We start from the raw sequence: 21,696 nt of genomic DNA, 5'->3' as shown, positions 1-21,696 counted from the left end.
AGAATGGTAGGAAAAAGCATACAGTAAAAACACAAATTAAATGAAACATTGTTCTTTCCTCACCACCACTGAGTTGAGACGGAACCTGTATCGGTGGTGTTGTATGTCTGTCACTTTCAACAAATTTTTCTTCTCTGTTTATTGTAGACGAAGGACACCTGTATGTCTGGGGTAGCAACAAACATGGGCAACTAGTGAGCAAAGAAATCTTTCTTGCTGAGCCGAAGAAGATTGAGACTCAGTTTTTCTCCTGTGAAAAGGTTGGAGCAGTTTGGTGTGGCTGGACCCACTTGGTGGCACGAACAGGTAGGCTATCTAAAAAGCAGTAGCATATAGCATGAAAACAGTATATTGCCTTTATTGCATGCAAACAGTGTTCTTTCTCATTGATACTGGTTGGATGTGAAGTTTTGCAGTTTCACCTGAGCAGTGGTTGTCTCTTGAAAATGATGAGGATAGACATCCTTTGGCTTCTGTCCCTGAAGTGCTACTGCACTCATAGGTCAGGGGGCATAGCATCTCCATAAATGCAGTAGCACCTGCATGTGCACACTAGAGGGATGCAGCCTCTCGGCATCATCAGGTTACTGGTGTACCAGAATATATGTATGAGCTTCTAAAGATCATTGTCCTGGGTGAGTTGTGACATCATCTTTGGAGAGGAAAGAAGTTGGTGGAAAACTTGCTTCAGAAAATAGAGAGGTAGGAAATATGGCTGCAGCTTCCAAGATAGGTAACTATATTTGGCAGGAAGATAGGGACAAAACTCTCATTCGGGGCACGGGAATTAGGGAAAGGGGAAGAAAGGTGTGGGGGCAGAGATATGTGCTGTTCCTAAGTTACCTGAGTGTTAGCTGAGGATCTTAAGAACAAGCATAGCCAAGAACCCTCTGCTTCTGCCATCCTGTCTGAGAAGTCATGGTCTCATTGCAGTAAGTGAAATAGATTACATGGCTTCGCACACTGTACTAACCTTTCTGTACTTTAAGAGTGAGCCTAGCTTTTTGTGCTGCTCTTCTGTAATGAAATGTTCTAAGGACAAATAAAAATCACGTGTTCAGAGGAAAGTCAATAAACTAAAATAAGCTGATTTGTATGTGTGCGTGTTTGTGGTCAAACCCAGAAGATGTTTAGAAAAGACAGATTAAAAAAGGGCATCATTAGACTTGAAGAGCATCCCTTGAAGATGAAGTGAAAGAAGATTTAATATTGAAGCTGTACCTTCCTGGGAACCTTTCCAGTGAGGACAGTGTGAAAGCTTGCCACGTGTGGAGGGCTGTAGGGTTAGATTCTTTCCTAGGAAGAGATAAGAGGAAGGTTACATAGTAATGCCATTCATGCATAAAAGGATGGTTGATCTGATGAAGGTCATCTGAATGCATTTGTATTGTTGCCCTGTTGTGAAATGTAGAGGCAGGAGAGAAAGGCAGGTGAGATGGAGAGGTAAGACAGACATCTGAAACTATTCTGTGCTGTTTGCATGTGAACAGTCTGTGCTATTTGCTTCTCCTGTGGCACAGTGTGGTGTGATAGATAAGACTAACAAGAGGGTGAAAGTCTTCCACAGAGCAGACAGAACAGCCAGAGTTACATTAGCAGGAGTAGCATATGTGCATTTCTGCTTTTGCCTTGTATAAACTGCCAGGTGAGGAAATGAAGAGCAGATGAAAGCATTTTTCCTCGGGTCACATTGGAGACTGAAGAGCCCATTGATCTGTCAGGATACAGCCTCTTTGTTAGGAAAACTGCAGAAGGGGCCACAGGTCTCTTACAGATATTTACTGGGTTCTGTAATTATGTGTACTGGTTCAAGGAGTGCTTAGCCTTCAGCATGGGTAGTTTTATTTAAATGGAGTTCTTACGTGCCCAAAGGGCAGCATGTGCTTAAGTGTTCTATTAAATTGGTGCTGTAAATCCTGAAATGGTTACACAGTAATGTCCCTTGCTCTGTGAGAAAAGTGTCTGTTTTAATTACCATATACTGTGAACTCTTGATGCTAGAATCTGGAGGGATGTGATGCGTGACTAGAAAAACAAATTGGTTAAGTGTTCTGTTTCATAGCATTCGTTGTTTGACATCAAAGTACGTGAGAGAAATGTCATGTAAAAAACCTGCATTACTCTAGCTGCTCTCTTAGCTATTTAAAAGAAATGTTTGAATTCTGATTTTTAGAGGATGCTATACAGAAAATTTCAGAACTGTAATCAATGCGATGTGCTGTTTGGAAACTTTTCAGATGGAGTAAAGGAATTTATCTCAAAAAAAAAAATTATTGAATAAAGTGCTTAATGTCATTCTCACTGGAACAGAAATAGTAGAAAAAAGACATTAGTCAGGATAACCTAATTCTTAGAGTTTTGTCAACATGGATTGCCTTGCTTCACTATTAATAGTGCATACCCACTAAGTAAAATTTCCTCAAAGTTTTAGTAACTTTAATGTTTCACTTAGTTGATACTTATCCATGGCCATTACAGAAATTAAGTGAATATTTTAGTAGGTTGTCTTTAAGAAGAGAAGAAAGTGTGTTGAGTGACTAGCAGGGATTATTTTTTTTTTTGGTGAATGTTTGAAAGGAATTTAAATAAAAATAGGCTGACTTTTTACATCTGCATTAGAAAACTGGCCAAGTGATGCAGTGGCATAAGTTATTGCTGAAACTGATTTTTGTGTATTTAGAATTTTAAATCTCTTCAAAAGTCAATGGACCTGAACCTAAATCATCCAGAATAAGATTTTGAATGGCCTTTGGCAGCCTCTAGGTACCAATCAGAATCTCGTGGGATTTTCAAGGATTGCTCAACTGCTAGACATAGTGTGAGCTAAGCACTTAACTGTTTTTTGAAAAATCACTCGCTGCCTGTGATGAAACTTGCAGCTAAGTAACCAGAAAATGCAGCCCACTTGAAAACTTTTCCCTGCATGTAGTTCTTTCTCTATTATTTTTACGTCATTGTAGCAAAGGAGGAAATGCTTCTTCAGTTTCCTGGTGCTGAAGTCACATAAACAAGTGGTCTCCAAACTTTATTGATTGTGCGCCTCTATCAATAAAACTTCTTTTGAGGGTGGACCCTCAAGATATTTATACTTATTTATTTATAAATTATAGATGTGTACTACTGTAAAATGTTATGCAAACTATAAAACATGGACAATGGAAATTTTTAAAAGGATGAGACAAAGATAAAATAAAGACTACTTAAAATATGTTATTAACTAAATTAAAACAATTAATATTTTATTAATAAATTTAAAATATTAATTTATTTACTATTTTCTTCCTGCCTGCGAGTGGATTGTCTTGTGCATCCTCTGGGCTGCGTGCACTCCACTTTGGAGATGACTGATATAAACAGTTCCTGCTCACTTTACTCTGGAGAGTTCCACTGTCAGTGGAACAGAAACAAAACAGTGATTTTTTTTTTTTTTTGGATGCAGGAAAATGGAAGGAAGTGATATTGTAGTTTGATGCTTCTGTTCGTTCATTGTGGAAGGTAGGAACATACTTTGGGAAGACATTGCAGTGTATAGGGATTTTGCTGCATGAAAGAAAGGAAAAATTTTTTTCTAATTAATAGTCTCACCAAGATGCAAAATGTAATAGTTTAACATTTATGTTACTGTATCTGAAGTCTAGTGTTGTGTTTTCCACAGAGGATAGTGGAATTTAAGAGGCTATTACAAATACTTAAGAGTTCTGTTTGGATTTTTTTCCCAGAACATTAATCCTAGTCAGAGTAGTAATAATAAAAGATTCATAATTGCAGCTGTCTTGACAGTAAATTAAAACTTTTCTCATTGGAAAGACACAGGAAGAACTGGATGGATAACAGCTGGACACACTGTTCATGCTTAAATTCACAAATTCTGCCATTTCAAAATGACATTTTGATCTTTATCTGCCAGATGAGCAGTGCTTGGATTGCAGAACTAATGGAACACTGAAAAGTAAAAGAGGCAGTTATGTTAAAAGCAACCAGCTGGAGGAATAGGCAGTTTCATGGATGCAGTGGTTTGACACTTTTAAAGTGAGTTCAGGCAAGTTACCAACTTTGTTATCGGAAAACAAGGAACACAGCATAAATATTTTCTGTATTAAGCTTCCCTCTTATGTAAACTAGCCTGTTTTAAAAGGCTTTGTTTTTCCTTCACACTATTGGTAAAATTTTGCATTGTAGCCTGTAGCAAAACACAAATTTTTCTCATTTCTTTCCCACTCTGTCCTTACAAGGCACTTTAATTGCACCTCAATTCACTTTAATACCTGCATCTCTTTCATATGCTATATTCTACCTCATTCAGTAACTGCTTTGAAAGTTCTGTTTCTTGAAATTCTCTTTAGAGTTTGGTCATCTCTGTTTTCATTTGCTGTTGTTTCTATAATAAAGCAGTTCAGATACAAGAAGTTAATTCCTGAGAAGTTAATTGCTTGCCTTAAAGATGTTAAGGTATGTTTTCATAGGATGTTGTGTTTTTCATCCTTGTCAGCTCCAATTTTTTATTCTTTTTAATCATAGAGTGCCTTTTGGACTATTTCCATTGTAGACAGTCTTACTGTAAAATAACTCTCAAAATCCTTCAAGACAACTGCTTTTTTTTTCCTGCCTTGATTACTGATTCCTACAGAGGAGAGAAACACAGTTAGGCTTTGTGGCACCACTAGTACTCTTTCAAAATAAGTTATATTATTCTGCTAGTAGTGATGGTCCTAGTTGATGATGGTTGGTCCAGAAGGATTAACGTTGAGACACCCTGGTTGCTTTTTGATCAGGTCTCTGATGATAAGATATGAACTTGTTAGTGTCTTTGGTTTAGTTATTATTTTCTGCATGAATGCTTGTCTCAAGTGACTTTCAGGCATGCTTTTTAATTATGATGGGCAGTACTGTTATTGCTCTATGTGAAGGATAGACAAGATGTTCTTCTGGCCTCGGACTTCAAGTGCAAGTATTATGCTCTTCAAACAGCTGCTTTGTAAAATGGTTTGCTTCCTTTCCAGCACTCTGCTTAATGGCACAAGGAGCACCACTGCAGTATAGGTGATATTAGTTTTGAATAATAACGAGCAGCTGTCTTGCATTGCTCTGCTTAACAATGTCAACTTTAATTTGTGGTCCTTCTCAAGTTGATACAAACCCTTTGAGGGTAACTGCTGAATGAGAGGTTATTGCTTAGATCATGTAAGAGAGCTAAATTGTGGCCTATAACACTGAAGATGTAAATTAGGCTACTTTGGGAAACGATAGAACCGATCTGACTTGAAGGCAAACCTAAATATAGCAAGAGAAGTCTTTTAAAGACTTAGAGGTGAATCATCGACTTCAATTCAAAACAAGTTTTTTTTTTTTTTTAACTGGGATGCCTAATAAATAAGCTTTCTTAATCTGGCCTGTTTTATTATCTAAGTATTTTCCTGAATACATTCACTAATCTATTTTTCATGTAATTATGCCTTGTTTGAGCTCAGATGAAGAATTTCAAGCTTGTTCACCCAGAAGGAGTTACCTTAAAAATGCAGTTAAAATGGTATTTCTGCTGCCTGTGCAAAACTGCCTACAGCTAAAAAGTCTTGGAAGAACAAAATGCCTTGACATAGTCTGAATAATGTTCCCAATCCTCATTCTAAATGTACATCTGAATGTGTGCATCTTTGAATGTCCCTTGATGTCATTGTTAAAGAAGCACAGTTTGGTCTGGGCATCTAGTGGTAGTTGTTCTGTAGTTCAAACCCTAGAGTTTCCCAAAGGAGAGTCTTGTGCATAGAATCTCATAAAGATAAATAATTTAGGAGTGGTGCAGCAGCAGGATCAGCTCCAGCTGGGTGTCCCTGGGGAGCGATCCCAAACAAAGAAATCCATGGGCAATTATACCCTTACAGACTCTTCACCCGCCCCTCACGCACTCTTTGTACTCTCTTCATGTACCTTTCATGCACTCTTCGGGTCCAATAGTGATTCTGATCAGAGATCTTCTGGCTCTTGGATTTCTTCAGTGTCTCTAGCCTGGCCATTACCTTGTTTAGTTGTAGCTGTTGTTGATAGTTGTACCCTCCTTATCTTCTGGTTTGTGCTGGCTCTGAAGGTTTTGTTCTGCTTGAGTTAGGTATAAACTCAGTACAAGTTCAGCAAATCTAGGTGAAATTTTGTGGCCTAAGGCTTCAACAAATCTAGCTACTCATGCGAAGTAAGTGAACAGCATACTAAATCACACAGCGTTACAAGTCTAAGCGGTTCATTCTATTTAAAACTTACTTATTTGAGCTAAACAACTAATATTTCTTAGCAATTATGTCATTTAGGCCACATAAAACCACTCTGAAGTGCTCTGACGTGTTAGTGACCTACGTGGTAAAATAGAACCCATCTCCTGTTTTTTTGGAAGCAAATGAAAATGTGTCCCTCCAAACACTGAGAGCAGACCGAGGGAATATTTCTAATTAGCTGGCCTGAAAAGGAGGTTTACTGCTGTGATTGCATTTTCCCGTACTTCCCCTGATGGCAGTCACTAGGTGAAACTGTCGGGCTTCTCTGGGTGGTGGGTGGTGTGGCTGCCGGGAGGTGAGGCGGACGGACGGACGGACGGGGCTCTCTGGTGCCCGAGCAGTGCGGTTGTAGCCCACTAGAGGTCCTTTACAGTTTTCTTCTGAATCCAGGCTCGGCAGCCTTCCTCAGCAGCTCCTTAGGACAGCAAATACCGATTTTAAATTTTTTTTTGAAATAAAAATACTTGTCTATGATACCAATAAGCATCTGTTTAATGGTAACTCTCCTCTTTTTAGACACTACAGCTGACAGTCAAACAGTTTGAAACTGAAGCCCCTGACGTTCTTTTTAATGTGAGGTAGCTGTATTTCATTTGGTAGGATGCTGGATTTTGGGAAAGCAGGTAAAATACTAGAAATTAGCTAAATTAAAAACTGAAAATGGATAGGAACCTCTGAACCCCTTTGAAGCAGAACCTATAAAATGAGTGTTTAAGAAAGAAAAGCCTTTGTCCATCTGCCTCAGTAAACTCTAACTAAAATCTGGTAAATGCACTTGCTTTTCTATGGTCCTGGTTCTGTGGTTTTGTGGTGCATGGTTGTTCTTACCTCCTCCTTACAATGCTGTAGCTTGATGTTATAAAGCAATGGGAGCTTATGCTTCAGAGCCTTCCTGTTAAGTTCCTTACTGTCCTAATAAATACTGTCGTTGTTGTGCACTATATGAGAAAAGAAGAAAGAATTTCAGTTGAAGACACATAGATTTTAAAGCAGAAATAGCTGCCACAGGGGAAATCTCATGAGTTATTCCAAAGTATGCTGTTGAGTTCCACCTGTATGTCCCAGTGTTAAGCCCAGTAATTTTTGCTTGACAGAAATGTAACCTCTAGAAGACATTCACCTGATGGTAGTTTGTTGGCTTTTTTTTCTTCTTTTTTAGAAGATGCTGGATTGCAGGTCCAGTGGCTGAATTAGAATGCCAGCTGGAACTGCTGTAGTTGCCGGGCTTGCACTTACACTGGGATGGGTGGGCCAGTATTCTTTTGACTTGGGTCCAAGCAGATCTGGCAGCTCTGCTAGGATACTTTGAGTGGAAGGTTCACCTCTGCTGTTGATAGTTTGTTCCAATGCTGAGACTCCAGCTTAAGACAAAAAAGAAAAATGCCAAAGTGAACAAGAGAGACAAGGTAAAGGCTGAATTGAGATCATGAGTGGAATCTTAACAGAAAAATGTTGCCAGCATTAAGCCCTTGTGGCACTTTATGTATTTGTTCTAGGGGTTTTTGGGAGCATTTATAGGACCCAAGTGGGAAGGTCTATTATGTACCAAAAATTGCACAAGTTAGAATGAGTAGAATATAACTTTGGCCCCTGAAAACTGTGAAGCTCGAGAGAGAACAAGTAGATCGTGAAATAAGTTTTTAGTGCACATATTGTGTGTGTTTTCAGTTGTCATCACTTTCTGAGTTTACACTGGTGATGTGGTTGGTTTACAACATATACGTTTCACAGTCTGACTGATAGTGGAACTTTTGGTTACATTAAAAAAAAGTTAGATGAATCCGGTTTTGGCAAATTTTAAAACTTCAGGGCCTGTCTTGAAGGTCTTGCATTTGATTATAAAGGATAGAGCATGGAAAGGGGAGAGAAAGAAATGCACAAGCTTGGGGACTAAAATTCAGAAATTAAAGCTTTGCGGAAATTAATATGGGATCTGTGGGAAGTTTCATGTGCAAGAACAGGATTAAAGGTTCTACATGCATATGGAAATTGCCTTATCTTCTGTGTTGTCTTTAAAGCCGGCTTCTTGTTCCGTAATGCATCCATCTCTCACTGCTGTTTCAACTTTCACGATAATTATTTTTAGGTGAAGTCTGTACAAGCCACTGAGGTAGGGGTTGATGGGAACTGTGTAGTATGTTACTTGGGAAGTCTGTTCCTATCTGGCAGCCTCTTGGGGGACAGGGAATGTACTAGCTCTTCCAAGATTTGGGGTGAGATCTGTGGCAAGTTTGCACCCTGTGGATACTCTGAAAATTGAAAGATGTCTGGGAAAGCATGTACATAAAGTAAAAAATGAGCATTCACTTGACTTTGTATGGATACGTGTAAGTTTTTACAGGTGTGGAATTGGTGTTTAAGTCAGTTCAAGATGTTTAACGTAGCTTAATCTTATGTGTGTTGAGTTCACATTCTGAATTGGATTTATTTTATGTTTTTTTCTGTAGACACACATAGGTAAGTAAGTACTTAAGCTCTGCAAAATACATGTGTATAAACTAGAAGTGTTTTGGAAGTTTGTGGCAATTTACTATTTATTTTCTGTGAATACATCAATGCAGAGAGTTGATTTTTGTTAAGTAATTTATATGAAAGGAATCTTTTCTTTTGGCAGAAAGTTCCTTTTCAGTCATGAATCATCCCGTTAATGCAAAAACTTTGAGGAAGACACAGTAAAGCTAATGAATTGGTGCACAAATATTTTTATATATTCTTAAGCACTACAGATTGGGCAGCCCTATGATACCTTTTTCTTCCTGTTTGAGGAGGGAATGTCCTTACTAGAAAGAGCTCCTTTTCAGGTTAATCTTGCCCTTTTGAGAGCTTTGAAGGCAGATGTCCAGATTCCTCACATAGTCTTCAACCATTTCTTTCAGTAATCCAGAATTCTGCTCCAACAACACTGGTTTCTGTTGTTGCAATTTGGTCATCAAGTCTGCTTTATTTACAGAAACAACTGTTTTGAATCCTCTTTAGTTTTTTGCTGATGGGAAGAAACCTTGATTTCCCCACCGCAAGTTGAGGAAATCCCACGGCATCAGTCTTTTTTTATAGGTGCTTGGGAAAAATGGCCAAGAATGAAAAGCCTTAGCGACTTATAGAAGCTCTGTTTTCCTGTTTCTGGCATAACTTTTCCTCCCTTTTGTTCAAGCATGGCTCAGTCTATATATCTCTGTAGCCCCAACTTTGAGAGTTTTCTGATGCCCAGTGTATACAGATTCAGCCAGTTCTCAGGAAGGAACCTTCAGGGAAGGGAAGACTCTTGCAAGAGTTAACTTTGGAAAGGTGCAGTTCTGGAGTTGGGGTGCAACACCCTCCTTTCTGCAGTATTTATCAACGTTTAACCTTCTTGCGTTCACCAAGGTACAGTAAGATCCTTTTGTTTCCTCCGTGATCTTGTGCTATTGGCTGCCTAGATTAAACATCATCATTTTAATTGAGGGACCTGGTAGAATATGCTTTACTTTACCTTGGCAGTTGAGACTGAGGTTGAGCAAGTATCCTGGCCTGGAGAAAGTGATAGTACTGTCTTTGTACTATGGAGGTTGAAATTTGGTGTGTTTTCATGTGAGTAGATCTCCTTGCTTCACTTCTTTTGGACCGTATTTTGTTCATGGGATCAGGAAGATGGTCAGTCTGGTAGACTAAATCAAGAATTAACTGAAGTAGCATATACTGAAGGGGAAAAACTAAGGAAATCCAGAAAACCTGAGCTAGTGACCTGAAGAGTCTTAGTCCTCAGCAACTTATGAAGTTTATCATGTTGTTATCTGTTCCCAGGGTTTTGATGGGCTTTTCTGGAGCAGTAAGGGACTGCAATTTACAGACAACTTGTTTATGGAAAGTTTCTGCAAATGAGACTTAAGCAGCCAAATCCTACAACACCTTGTCTTCGGGGAGGATGGGGGGGTGGGATCTTGCCAGGGCTACTATAGAAGATTGTTTTTTAACTGCCAAATTGCCACTGGATCTCTGGGAAGATTTTCTGCCAGAAGATAGATCTCGGTATGTGGTGGAACTTCTGTGTGTGCTCTCTTGAGGTACAGCAGATTTTGGCTCCAGCAGCTCTGGCTCACCAGGACAATGGGAGCCTTCTATTACCTTCTACTCTGTCAGCCCTTCTTGTTTAGTTCTGTCTTACAACACAAACATGTTTCTTGTATATTTTGTTCTTCCTTCAGCAAGAACTGAATAAACAAAACCTGTGAGCTGGCTCTGACTTATACAGTCTCTTGGTTTTTTCTTGCTTTTACAGTATCAGCTTTTGTTACCAGGTTAATGAATTTTTATCTCGCTGAACATTAAAGCATCCTGGATTTTATTTTCAAAATTATATGGATTTGAGTTCTAGATAGCTGTAAATGGCTAGAAGGGATTGACATTTTCTTTGGCTTCATGGGCTGGCATCATTCCTTGGCCTTATTTTTAAACTTTCAAAGTTAGAGAGTGTTTTGTGTTTGCATATTGCTTTGTGATTCTGCACTCCTACTTCTGTCACTCCCTGCTGGGAGTTACTTCTACATGACTTTGGTAGTGAAGAAATTCTCTCTATGGTTTAGTTGCTGAGGAGGAGGCTAGGTTCAATGTGAACTGAAGGTATATTCTGAAAGGTTAGTATCAAGTGTTCAGAGTTGTTTGTATGCAAACATTTTTCAGAGAAGCTTGCTAATAACATCTTTGCTGCAATTGTGTTGTTTCTTTGGTCACTCTACCTCTTCTGCCTCTCCTTGTTCTTAGTAACTTTCAGTTGGTCAGTAAATAGTTGTGCATGCCATGTTATATTGTATCTTTTGTATGTGGAGGAAGGTGTCAGGAAGCTGCTAAACTGTCACTAATTTTGATTGAAGCTATTCATTGTAAAATAGAAATATCAGTGATTGACATTAAGGGCAAAGATATCTCAATATTTATTTGAAAATCCCCTTGTAAGCTATATTGTGAATATATTGGCAAATGGAGATTCAGATGGTCTGCGGAGAGTAGGATTTAAATGGATTTTTGTTAAATTTAGCTCATGATAAATGCTGAGTGTTTTTAGCAAGAATTGTAAAGCAGGAGGAGAGCAGCTATGACAAATTTTGCAGATCTTTTCTGCACATCTTATGTGTGTGGCAGCCTATAGAATGTCTCTCCCACAGTAGGAAGGGGAAGATACAGTGCATAAGGCTAGCCCACCCAGGTTTTCCTGGCCATGATTTCCTTTCATGCTTTGCTTGCTTAGTCCTGTCCAGATGTGTTTTAGTAAGTACTCCATGATCGGAGGAGTTTGCAGAATGACTTGGTCATCATTTAACATTACACTCTGGGGTTTTTCTAACATAGACCACATGTATGGGAAGAGGGACTGTATTGTATTGAATTGAATCTCCCTTTTTTGGTGCCATATCCTCTCTCTTGGTGTTGGAAATCGTGATTGTTGTGGACATAAGTAATGTGAGTGTCCTAACTTGAAGTTTGATCTTTAAAAAGCTTTCAGAAAAATAAACCTTTAAAATGTGGATGTGGTATAGATTTTGTTTGGCTCATTAGTGTGTGAGATAAGGGATTCATTACTCTTTTTTTTTTTCTTTTTTTTTTCCCCTTTTTGTTTGTTTTCTTTGGTTTCTGCGGTTGGATTGCTGCAGTTTATGGCTAGCCATATATTTAGCAAATGTAATAAACAAGGTCAGATACATTAGCAACTATGTAGAAGATTATAGGGAAGAAAGTTCTAATGGGACCTCACTGACAAGACACAGATGGTACTAAGCAGTGAAGGATACCCAGAAGAACAGGCTGAGAACTGCACATTAAGTTGAATTTATGAAAGAATGCAAAAGCTAAAAGGGAAACCCCTGATCCCTAGCCGTTAGAAGACAGGTTTAGGTGATCACAGAAGGGTAATTACTTGTGTGACAGTGGCTTTGGTTGTCTGTATTCCCTACTATTCCTATCAGAAAACAAAAAATCTCTTCCTAGTTATGATGTGTGGGCTGTATCTAGGTTCTGTTTCTGCTGAAAGGGTTTCACCTGGACTCTCAGCAGTGGTAGCTTCCTTTTGTGTTATGAAATAATACCTCCTTATGGTGCTTGTATACAGAAAACCTGTAAATGTGGTGTTTGTTCTGTTTTCAGTATCCTATATCACTAGAGCCAATTTGCAAGAAGAGTTGTAGTTTTGGGGGGCTGAGAAGGGCAGCTTGTTGGCTGTGAGCTATTTCTGGGGTCTTTACTTCCTCTTATTCTTTTTCCCTTAAAGCAAATTAAACTGTTGCAATTGCAATGATGACAATTGTCTTGGAAACACCTCCCCTTTCACAACTACTGTGTAACCAGGGTACAAAGCTGATACAAATTTCCTTTGAGGAGGAAGAATTTGACCATAAGAGTCCTTGTTTTTCTGGTTCTTCTGTGTACTTGTAGCTGGAACTGTTGACACTATCTGAGCCACTTGCTCTTTTGTTAAACTATTTCTGTTTTTTTATGTTAAACCATTTCTCCTGAATCATACTGAAATTGCTTCATTCACATTGTACTAAAATCTCTGTCAATTCACCTATTTGAAGCTGAAAAGAAGCAAAGGTAAAGGCAAGAGAAAATTCACTGCTCTCTTAACTTCTGTCATAAGCTGCCTCCAAGTTCCACATTCATAGGAGGAATGAGAAAGATCCCAATGTGAAATAGGTAACTCACAAGACCACTGTTGTTTGGTAGCTATTCTTCCAGACTGGGCCAGAGACTATATAATTTGAGTCACCTCCTTTCTGCCTCCCAGTGTTTAATTCAACTTCTAGACTCCCACGTGTTGGGGTCCCAGCAGCCATCCACAGTGATGCTTCTTTTTCAGGCTCCATTATTCAGCAAAAAGCACCGACTGGAAGACTGGGTTAGGGGGTTCCTCCCAACACCTCCTTCCACCAGCCTGGAGATGGGGGGGGGGGGTGTGGTGCAAAAAAACCCGACAAGGCAATTTCATTTTGAGTGTTGAATGTTATTACATCACATGACATAGTTGCATGTAGTGGAACGATGATGGGATTGATTGAAATTTTGGCACCTCAAAGCCATTAGTAGTGTAAAGAACTGATGTGAAACAAACGGTGAGAATCTGCACTTTTGAAATTTTGCAGTTATGCAAAGTGGATATAACATGGTCTCAGACAAACAGTTTGAATACTTAGTAAGGTAGAAGTGCTTTGTGCTCACTTTGTGTAGAATAAAAAGCTGGAAGCTAAAACCAATCATTATGTAATAGTTGAACTAATCTGTGTGGCAACTGATTGCCAGACGATGTATACTCTGCCCTCTTAGTTTTGTTGGTCTTTGGACATGTGTAAAAGACAAATGGCTATTGCATTTTCAAATAACTTTAAAGCTAAGCATTTACTAAGCTAAGCATTACAATGCTCAGCTTTTGAAAGAAGCTGCCTGTGTGTACATGATATGTGCATGTACGTGCATTGGTCTAGAGATCTCATTTAACCTTAGTAGCATTTTAAGGTTGTTTTCATAACCTTTAAATGACATTTCCTGTTTAGTAATTAATTATTCAGGCTTAATGCTCACTAATGAATCTTACTATTTGAACATAGATAATGTTTTTTAAGAGCTTAGTGGTAGTTGAGTGCTTCTGAAAAACAGTACCTTTCGGGACTTTTTTCTTAAGAAACAAAAATCAAACAGGAAAAAAACCCCACAGAGCCTATCTGACTTGTTCTTTTCATGGTTACCTTGAGGTACTTTTCAAATAGTGAATTTGAGGTAAGATACTATAGGATACAGGGGATATGTCGACAGCTGTGAATTCTGAGTACCAGATTTGCAGTCCTGCAGAAGGGCTTTTTCCCCTTCTTTGATACTTGGGGAGTATAATGACATCTGCCAGGAGAGTGTATCCACTTGCTTTATTTGGTAGCTAGACAGCTACCTTTTTATTCTTTAAATTATTCCACCTTTGAGGAGCTATAAAACAATCCAACACAGGTCTGTGATGAAAAATTTAAGTTGGACATGTGTACTTGTTACATTGTCCATGTTTGAGTGCCAGTAATGACTCTGTGCTATCATAACATGAAGTTGTACCTCTGTCTTAACAAAGTATGTGCAATGGGGTATTTTCTAGTACGTGGGGTTTTAATTTTTGTGTATTTGTAACCATTCTGCTGACTTAGCCGGAATTTTGAGTGCTCTGAAAATACCATGATTGACGTCTATGTTTTAGCATTTGAGTCTAGTACATGCACAAGTGTCATTAGCAACTGATATCCTTTAGCATTTGTTGCGTTCCTTAAGCAAAATCAGTTTTCTATTTATTTTTTTGTGCTGCTCTGTGGCTTGATTTCCTTAAATAAAAGATTAATGATTTTTTTAGTACAGCCCATGAAAAATACTGCTTTGCTTATAAATGTTGTTGAAATCTGAACCTTTTGATTAATTCCTGCTGTATAGTAAGAATGTATATAGGTTTTGTTTAACTTTGAATTATGTTGATGTTGATCTCCAGATCAGTTTTCATTTTGGCAGTATATTTTTGATATTAATTTTTTTATAATTGTATGCATGGAAGCACAGACTATGAGGGCACTAACACAATATAGCAAGATTAACCTGCTATCTTGAGAAACTTGCAACCAAAAGCTAAAGAGGGCCAAACCAACGAACCCGGGGAAGTCCAGTGTGCAGGAACGGCTCTCAGGAGGCGCTGGATGTACCTGCTCAGGGAGGCATGACCCAGAGCTGGCCTTCAGCGGCTGTTTGGCAAGCTCTTGTTGGTGAGGCTCAGTTTCAATAGCACTGAACAACAAGCAAATGATTCCTACCCCAAGGAAAATTTTGAAGGGGAGTTTGCAAGCTTTTTTGCACACTTGTGTTGTTTTTTAAGTCTTCTTGTATAAGAGAAGAAGCTATTTCAAGCCCAGTTTGTGGCATGGTAGTTGAAACTCAGGTGTAACTCCCTCTGTCTTTTGTAGTTCCCATTTGAACTTCAAGTGCAAAGACTTGTCTCTCAGTGTAGGTACATCTATTCTGTGTGGATCCCAAACAGCTGAGATTGAGATCTGGGGATGAAGGGGAATTGCATTTATCTATGCCCCTTGGGATGCACTTTAGGTTTTGGGGATATTCTGCTGGATTTAAGAGCTTGTTCGGTTCAGGTCTGCTTTCTTCTCTCTCCAGTATTATGAGGAACACAGCATGTAATAATAAAATAATCACAGTGGTTATAAGTTTCCCTTTTTGGGACAAAGACCTGGATGATAAGAATGTATTAGCATCTGATTCATGCAGAAAGGAAACCACAGGAGGGATGGGTTTCTTTAGGTAACTCATTCTCACTTGTACTCAGTGTCATTTAATTAGAAGAAAAATTGTACAAAACATTATGAAGAGAAAGATCTATTCAGGGATAGTGCTTTATGTCAGTTTGGCTAAGATCTTTTTATCATGAATATAGGAAATCTTATTTTTCTAGAATTTCTAAAAACTTACCTTTGCAAAGCCTAATATACATATATATATACACACACAGAAACTCCTTTAGGAGTATGTCTTCCTACTTGTCTTTTCCACCCAAAATAGTAAGCAAACTGAAAATCTGGCATTTCTTGTCTTGAGTTTGGACCTTATAACAGCCGATGGTGGGTTTTGTAGGAATTTTCCTGTACACAACTGTTTTCTTTCAGGCTTGTGCCTGCTAGTGACACAGCTGACTAGACCTGAAGCAGTTCATTTAAAGAAAATGGACAATAAAACTGCCAGAAGAGAAAGTCAGGCTTTGGGGACGATAAAAGGGTGGCAGGGTGGATTACTAGAAGTTCATCTGGTTTGAAGAACCATCTTGACAAGTCACACAGTGCAAAGGAGGGTGTTGAACCCTCTTGTGCTTGTCTACTCTTACTTGCTCACTTTGCTAGAGATTAAAGGAAAAAACTACCAAACAAACCCAAAACATCGTTGGCATGCACACAGGCAGAAGTTGATAGTTGAGATGTAGCAAAATGCTGATGTGTTCAATTTCAAAATCTAGGGTAGTTATTTAAAGTTTCTCTAATCCACCACAGCCGTGTTGGAGCAGTGTTTGTCAAAATCAGGTCGCCCCATGCCCTTGGGATTCAAGTCCTTGCAGTGAATTCATCCTCTGTAGACGCAAACTTGACATGTAAAATTGTTTTCTGAGTGTCTGGTTTTTAAGCTTTTCACTTCAGAGCAAAGAAATGAGACTTCTCCACCTGGCCACCTGTTTTGGAGCAGGAGAAAACTCATGGTATCTTTACAAGCTGCGCTATCTCATTGTATTCTGTGCAGCATGAATGGGAGTGTACTGCTGCTTTCGATCAACATCCTTTTTAATGTCAGGGAAGAGAAGGCAATGAAGAGCCAGGAGCTTTTTGTTCTTATCTTCACTGCTGTTCCCTCCTTACTGAGGAGAAAAGTTCTCTTCTTATTTTTCCCATCTCTCACTTTCAGACCTAAACCCCTCTTATTAACAAGCAGCTTAACACATTAATACTTACATTACAACACTGTTCATATATACTTAAACATAGATATGCTGGCACTGCAAACAAATACAGATGCTATACCTATACAGAGGTGGTTGTGGACAGTTATTGCTTCATTTGGTAACCATCAGAAGTAAATCTCACTATTATAATTCCCTCCTCACAGGAAATTTCAGATTTCTTTACAGGAGGGACTTGTATTTACATAGGTAGTAACATTTCTAAAATGTTTCTAAATTTTTAGACTTCCAGATCTAAACTTTTGCCTCGTGCTCTGTGTCCTGTAGCCCTGAAACGCTGAAAACATCTCACAGTCAGTCTCTTAATATGTGGATTCTAATAAGTTAGAGGTCTGAGCTGGAACAAGAAGACAGGAGTCCAAGGGAACTCTGCTAGCTGGATAGCACGCTCTTGTAGATCATGGAATTTTTTCAGGGCATAAATAGCATTTAGATACTTTCACCATTATGCAACTATTTACATCTTTGTCCCCTCTCTCCTTGCAGTCTCCTTGATGTTAACCATCTTGCCCATACATAGCTTGAGGTGGAATCTTGTGATTATTTTTTTTTTTTCCCCGTACTCCTCAGTATTTCTTGGGGGTAGGGAAAAATGGGGATAATATTCCAGAGGGAATACATCACCTTATTGCTCATTATTCATCTCTTGACTTCAAAGGGCATGAATTTTCCTTCCCACCCTCTTTTAGACTGTGTTGTTCCTCCTGTCAGTGAGAATGCTGCAGTTACAGCTGCTCATTATTCGAGGTGAACAGCCCACTCTGTCTTAGTTGTAGTTGCTTTTCTAATGGTTCTGACTCTGAACAAGCAGGGTGATCTCCTGGGAGGCTCTGGAGGTGCCATCGTTGGTTTTGTGATACTGTTCTGTTCTTTGTGCTTTATTTCTTAAGAACAGCGCATAGTTAGGGTTGAACTCCATTGAATGTAGAACTCAGCTGCTTCTGGGGCTGCTGAGAAAGTTAAAGCCACTTAACAAGTCCCAGGATTGGTCATCTAACGCTCTATTTTTATAATGCTTCCTATTTCTTTGTAGGTATTGTGACTCTAACTCTCCAGAATCATGCATGTCTGAGACTTGTTATCTAGTGAAATCTCTGTGCAAGTGGTCTCTGAATATTTGTTCTTGGGAATGCATCTCGTGGACAACAGCAAAAAGCCCAGTTCTTCAGACTGCCATTCCAGAGCGTTTCTTGTGATCTTTCTGTGTCTGTCTTTCCACAGCATGCCCTCAAGTCTTTTGACAAGGTAAATATTAGCACTGGAAACTTAATTACATTCACTTTATCTCTTGTAGACAGATGCCTGTTCCTTTTTAGATAGGCTCAGATGGCAATGGGATATTGAGAGTAGCAGTATCACTTGCATTCTCCAAATTAGGCAGATTCACAAATGTTTGCAAGGTTGGAGCTATTGGTAATACTTCTCATAAAATAATCTAGAAAACAGATATATTGTAATTTGTAATCTATGAATAGGATTTTCTGTAGTACTGTACCATGTTAAGTCTAATGGAACAAGACCTGGACCTTGGCTCACTGGGGATAAATGCTTGAGCAGTCCATTTACAGAGGGGGAGATATGACACAGGAAAATAATTGTGAACAAATAAAAGCATATGCCTTGTATTATAATAGTTCAACTATGTTGCTTTTTCAAAATGGTGTCCAGAAAGAATTGAATAAGTGCTTAGAAATATCTATTCAGTTTCCTGGGGAATGTTAGAGGAAGAGATGCTCAACTGCAGAAGAAAGGAAATTCCAGGTTAGGGAGGCCTGTATGGAAGAAAGCATATAACAGTGCAGGAGGGCATGGAGATATAAATATAGAATGTCAGTAAAAGTGTATGACTCATACTGCTGTAGTAGCATAGTGCAGAATATATTTGCAGAAGTACAGAACAAAAACCCTATGGTATACTATGATGCATTTGCAGATAGTTTTCCATAGCTGGTTAATGTTTTATGCATCCTGCTTTTTTAGAGGCATTGCTAAATTGTGCTTTGATTTTTCTTTTTTTTTTTTCTTTCTTCTTTTTGTTAGGACTTTGTTTATAGATGAAGAGTTAAGTCCTCTATTGAACCTTGAACGCAGCAGTTCTGTTTGCTGGGTAGAGATGAGTTAGATTTGTTTTTAATCATGTAACTAAAATTAGCCAGCAATCTGCATTTTAAGGCATTGCTATTAAAAGTCTAAAAGTGAGATATGTATCGTAGTTTGAATTTAAAATGAGCCAGAGGCACAGCTGGTGAGGCAGTCATGACTCTTTAATCATGAGTGGAGAGAAATGAGAAGGGAATTTTCTCATCTTGCAGAATGAATGCAAAAGGGGATAGGTGCTTTAACATCTACCCCTGCCCCACCCTTCTTCCCTAGCTTTGTTTCATGGACTTCATGACCTCCCCCCCCCCCCCCCCCATCAGCACTTTTTTTTTTTTGGAGCCAAGATCATATATCTGTTAGGTACCAGCAGTGTGAACACAACTTCCTAAGCATTTAACTTCTTACATTTTAATTTTTCTTTCTTTTTATTCAGAGCTTTGTATGGTACTTCATGTTTCCGGTCTATCCTCTAAAAGCGAGACAACCTTTATCCCATCTAAAACCCAAACCCAGAGGCAGGACTTCCAAGGTATCTGGAGTGTCTTGGAATTTGCCATACTCAAAAGTTATTTTTGTCCAGTCTTTCAAAGCAGTGACACATGCTATTAAGTACATGAATAATCCCATTAACTGAACATTGCCCATCTTGAGACATAACTTGGTGTAACTATGGAAGCAAAACAGAAAAAGTGTACCTGTTTTTAATGAATGAAAGTCAAAGCTGTTTAGGTGTTTAATGGTGTTGACTCTCCTGATAAAGATGGATCCGTAGCATGATAAACTTAGCATGTCATGTGAAACTGCATGTTAACTCTAGCCTATCATCCAGAATATTAAATTGACTTAATACAGCACTGCCTTTAGCAATGCTTGCCGTTGCCAAGCTCCCAATTCCCAAGGCTGTTTTTCAGCCAGATCGATTCCTTGGCTTGGTTTACCTTCCCTGTAACAAATAGTTTGAGCACAAATGAAGGCTGGTGGCCTAGGGGTGAGAATAACTATTTGGGTCCAAAGTTTCTCAAGCTGTCTTGATGTAAACTGTTGCCTTAGGAATCCTCAGTCTGTGCTTTGAGCATTTTAGTCTGTGCTAAAAGACTGTCACAGTCCTAGTGTCTTGGAGAGTTTCCCACATCCTCATAGCTTTACCTGCCTAGCTGGGTGTTTTCCATTACACTGCATTATTGTACAAGTCATTGGATGCTTAATGCTTTGATATCTCCAAGAGGCTCTGAAGGACTGGATGATGTTCCCTTGTGCTGTGTCTGTTTACGTTAATGCCATGCAACAGTTCCTCCTGGTTGGATGAATTTTCTTTCATGATACATACTTGTCTTCTAGGTTAATTTCTTAAATTACCTCCTTTTTTCTTAAAATTTTTTTAGCAATCGAAATGGGTCACAGTGAGAAGCTAGTTGTTTGTTGGATCAGAGATGAGCCACTGATTCTAGTGGTGTGAAATCCCTTATGTGTCTTGTTGGTTTGTCTTGCCCACATGCTTGTGGTTAAATTGGTCACCAGATTTGGGGACATCTGATGTAGCTCAGAATGGCAGAAATTTTTGCTCTGCTTGAGTGGAATTTTAACTGACAAATCCATAGCTACTGCAGGAGGACTGGTGATGCCCTTATGATTCTCTTCCTGTGGCACTTGTGGCCTTCTGTTGCAGGTTTAAACCTATTTATAGGGTGCTTGGAAACCCTTGTGAACTGCAGCATGTTGAGTAGATGCTCTGTGGACTTCTCTGAACTAGCTACGTATTGCAACCTGTGACTGCAGAAGACTGAAAACGGCAATTGAAATTATTTCTAGTTTTCTATTGTTGACATCCCTGAAATGCTTTTGCTGCTTTGTCTGAACTTTCCTGAAGAGGTGTGACCTCAATACTATGCATAGATTTGTGTTTGTGATACATTTTTAATAGCTATTGTAAATGAATATGGAAAAAAAAAATCAGGAGCATGCCCTATTATATAAAGTTGCAGAAGTTTGTAAGGAGGTCATAGAAAGAAGATGTGTTAAGAGATGTGGGCAGCTCTGCACACTGAACTCCTCTGTAAGAGGATGAAGAGGCCATTTAAACCTTTGTCAGAGCAGATAATCCTGCTTTGTACTGAAGGTACAGGTGTTAGACTGTAGGTGTGGTACTGATGCCTGGTTTCCAGCTGCTGAATTAAATCTGTCTTCAGCTAAGAAGGAATTAAGGATGGATGGATGAATGTTTTTCTGTAAGGTCTCCCCTGCACAAAGGCAGTTTCTAGGAACATAAGGAAGTTTCTCAGAACGGTTGAAGGACATTAGTGATTGTTCTGAAGGACAGCAGAGATCTGTAGTTATGGGAGAAGTGTTGATTTGCCCTGTGTGGGGCAGGGAGGAAGCAGAGGCAGCCTCTAAATGTCAATTTCTAATACCTGCTCCTGTGAATTTTCACGTGAAAGGAGGCATTAGGAATTTTATATAGAACTTCCTATTTCAAGTCTGAATGACATTAAGCATTCAGTGCGAATATCCAGAGTTCATTTGAAAAGTAATTGTTAATGCAACCATGAATTGAGATAGCCTAGATGAACTCTTTTATCTAGTATTCAAAGCTTGCCTGGATACTGAATAAAGACTTCAAGGAGATAGCACTAGTGCAATAATGATATTATCTTAAAATAGGAAAACTGATATAAAGATGAATCTGAATCCAGAGAAAATAAGTAAATTTTAATGTTCCTATTTGTCAGCTGTGTTTTTATTGAGAAACCAATCTGTTTTTAAAACTAAAATGCATTTTTTTTTTTTATTTCTAATTCTCTCCAAATACTTATGTGGCTGAGCAAATTGATTAAGGAA

At 38.8% G+C, this 21,696-nt stretch overlaps 1 protein-coding gene across 2 annotated transcripts in view; it reads left to right on the top strand.

Annotated features, from left to right (window-relative positions):
• Positions 1-21,696, top strand: part of SERGEF (secretion regulating guanine nucleotide exchange factor) — a 156,898-nt gene that overhangs the window by 10,666 nt on the left and 124,536 nt on the right. For both annotated transcript variants that reach the window (XM_074841681.1, XM_074841682.1), the window contains exon 8: positions 148-306. In XM_074841681.1, coding sequence (XP_074697782.1) covers positions 148-306 — 159 coding nt within the window. The remainder of the gene's footprint in view (positions 1-147; positions 307-21,696) is intronic.

Source organism: Strix aluco, chromosome 16 (genome assembly GCF_031877795.1).
Source record: "Strix aluco isolate bStrAlu1 chromosome 16, bStrAlu1.hap1, whole genome shotgun sequence".
Taxonomy (NCBI): domain Eukaryota; kingdom Metazoa; phylum Chordata; class Aves; order Strigiformes; family Strigidae; genus Strix; species Strix aluco.
Note: the sequence above shows the minus strand (reverse complement) of the source record. Positions and strands in the feature narration are given on the sequence as shown.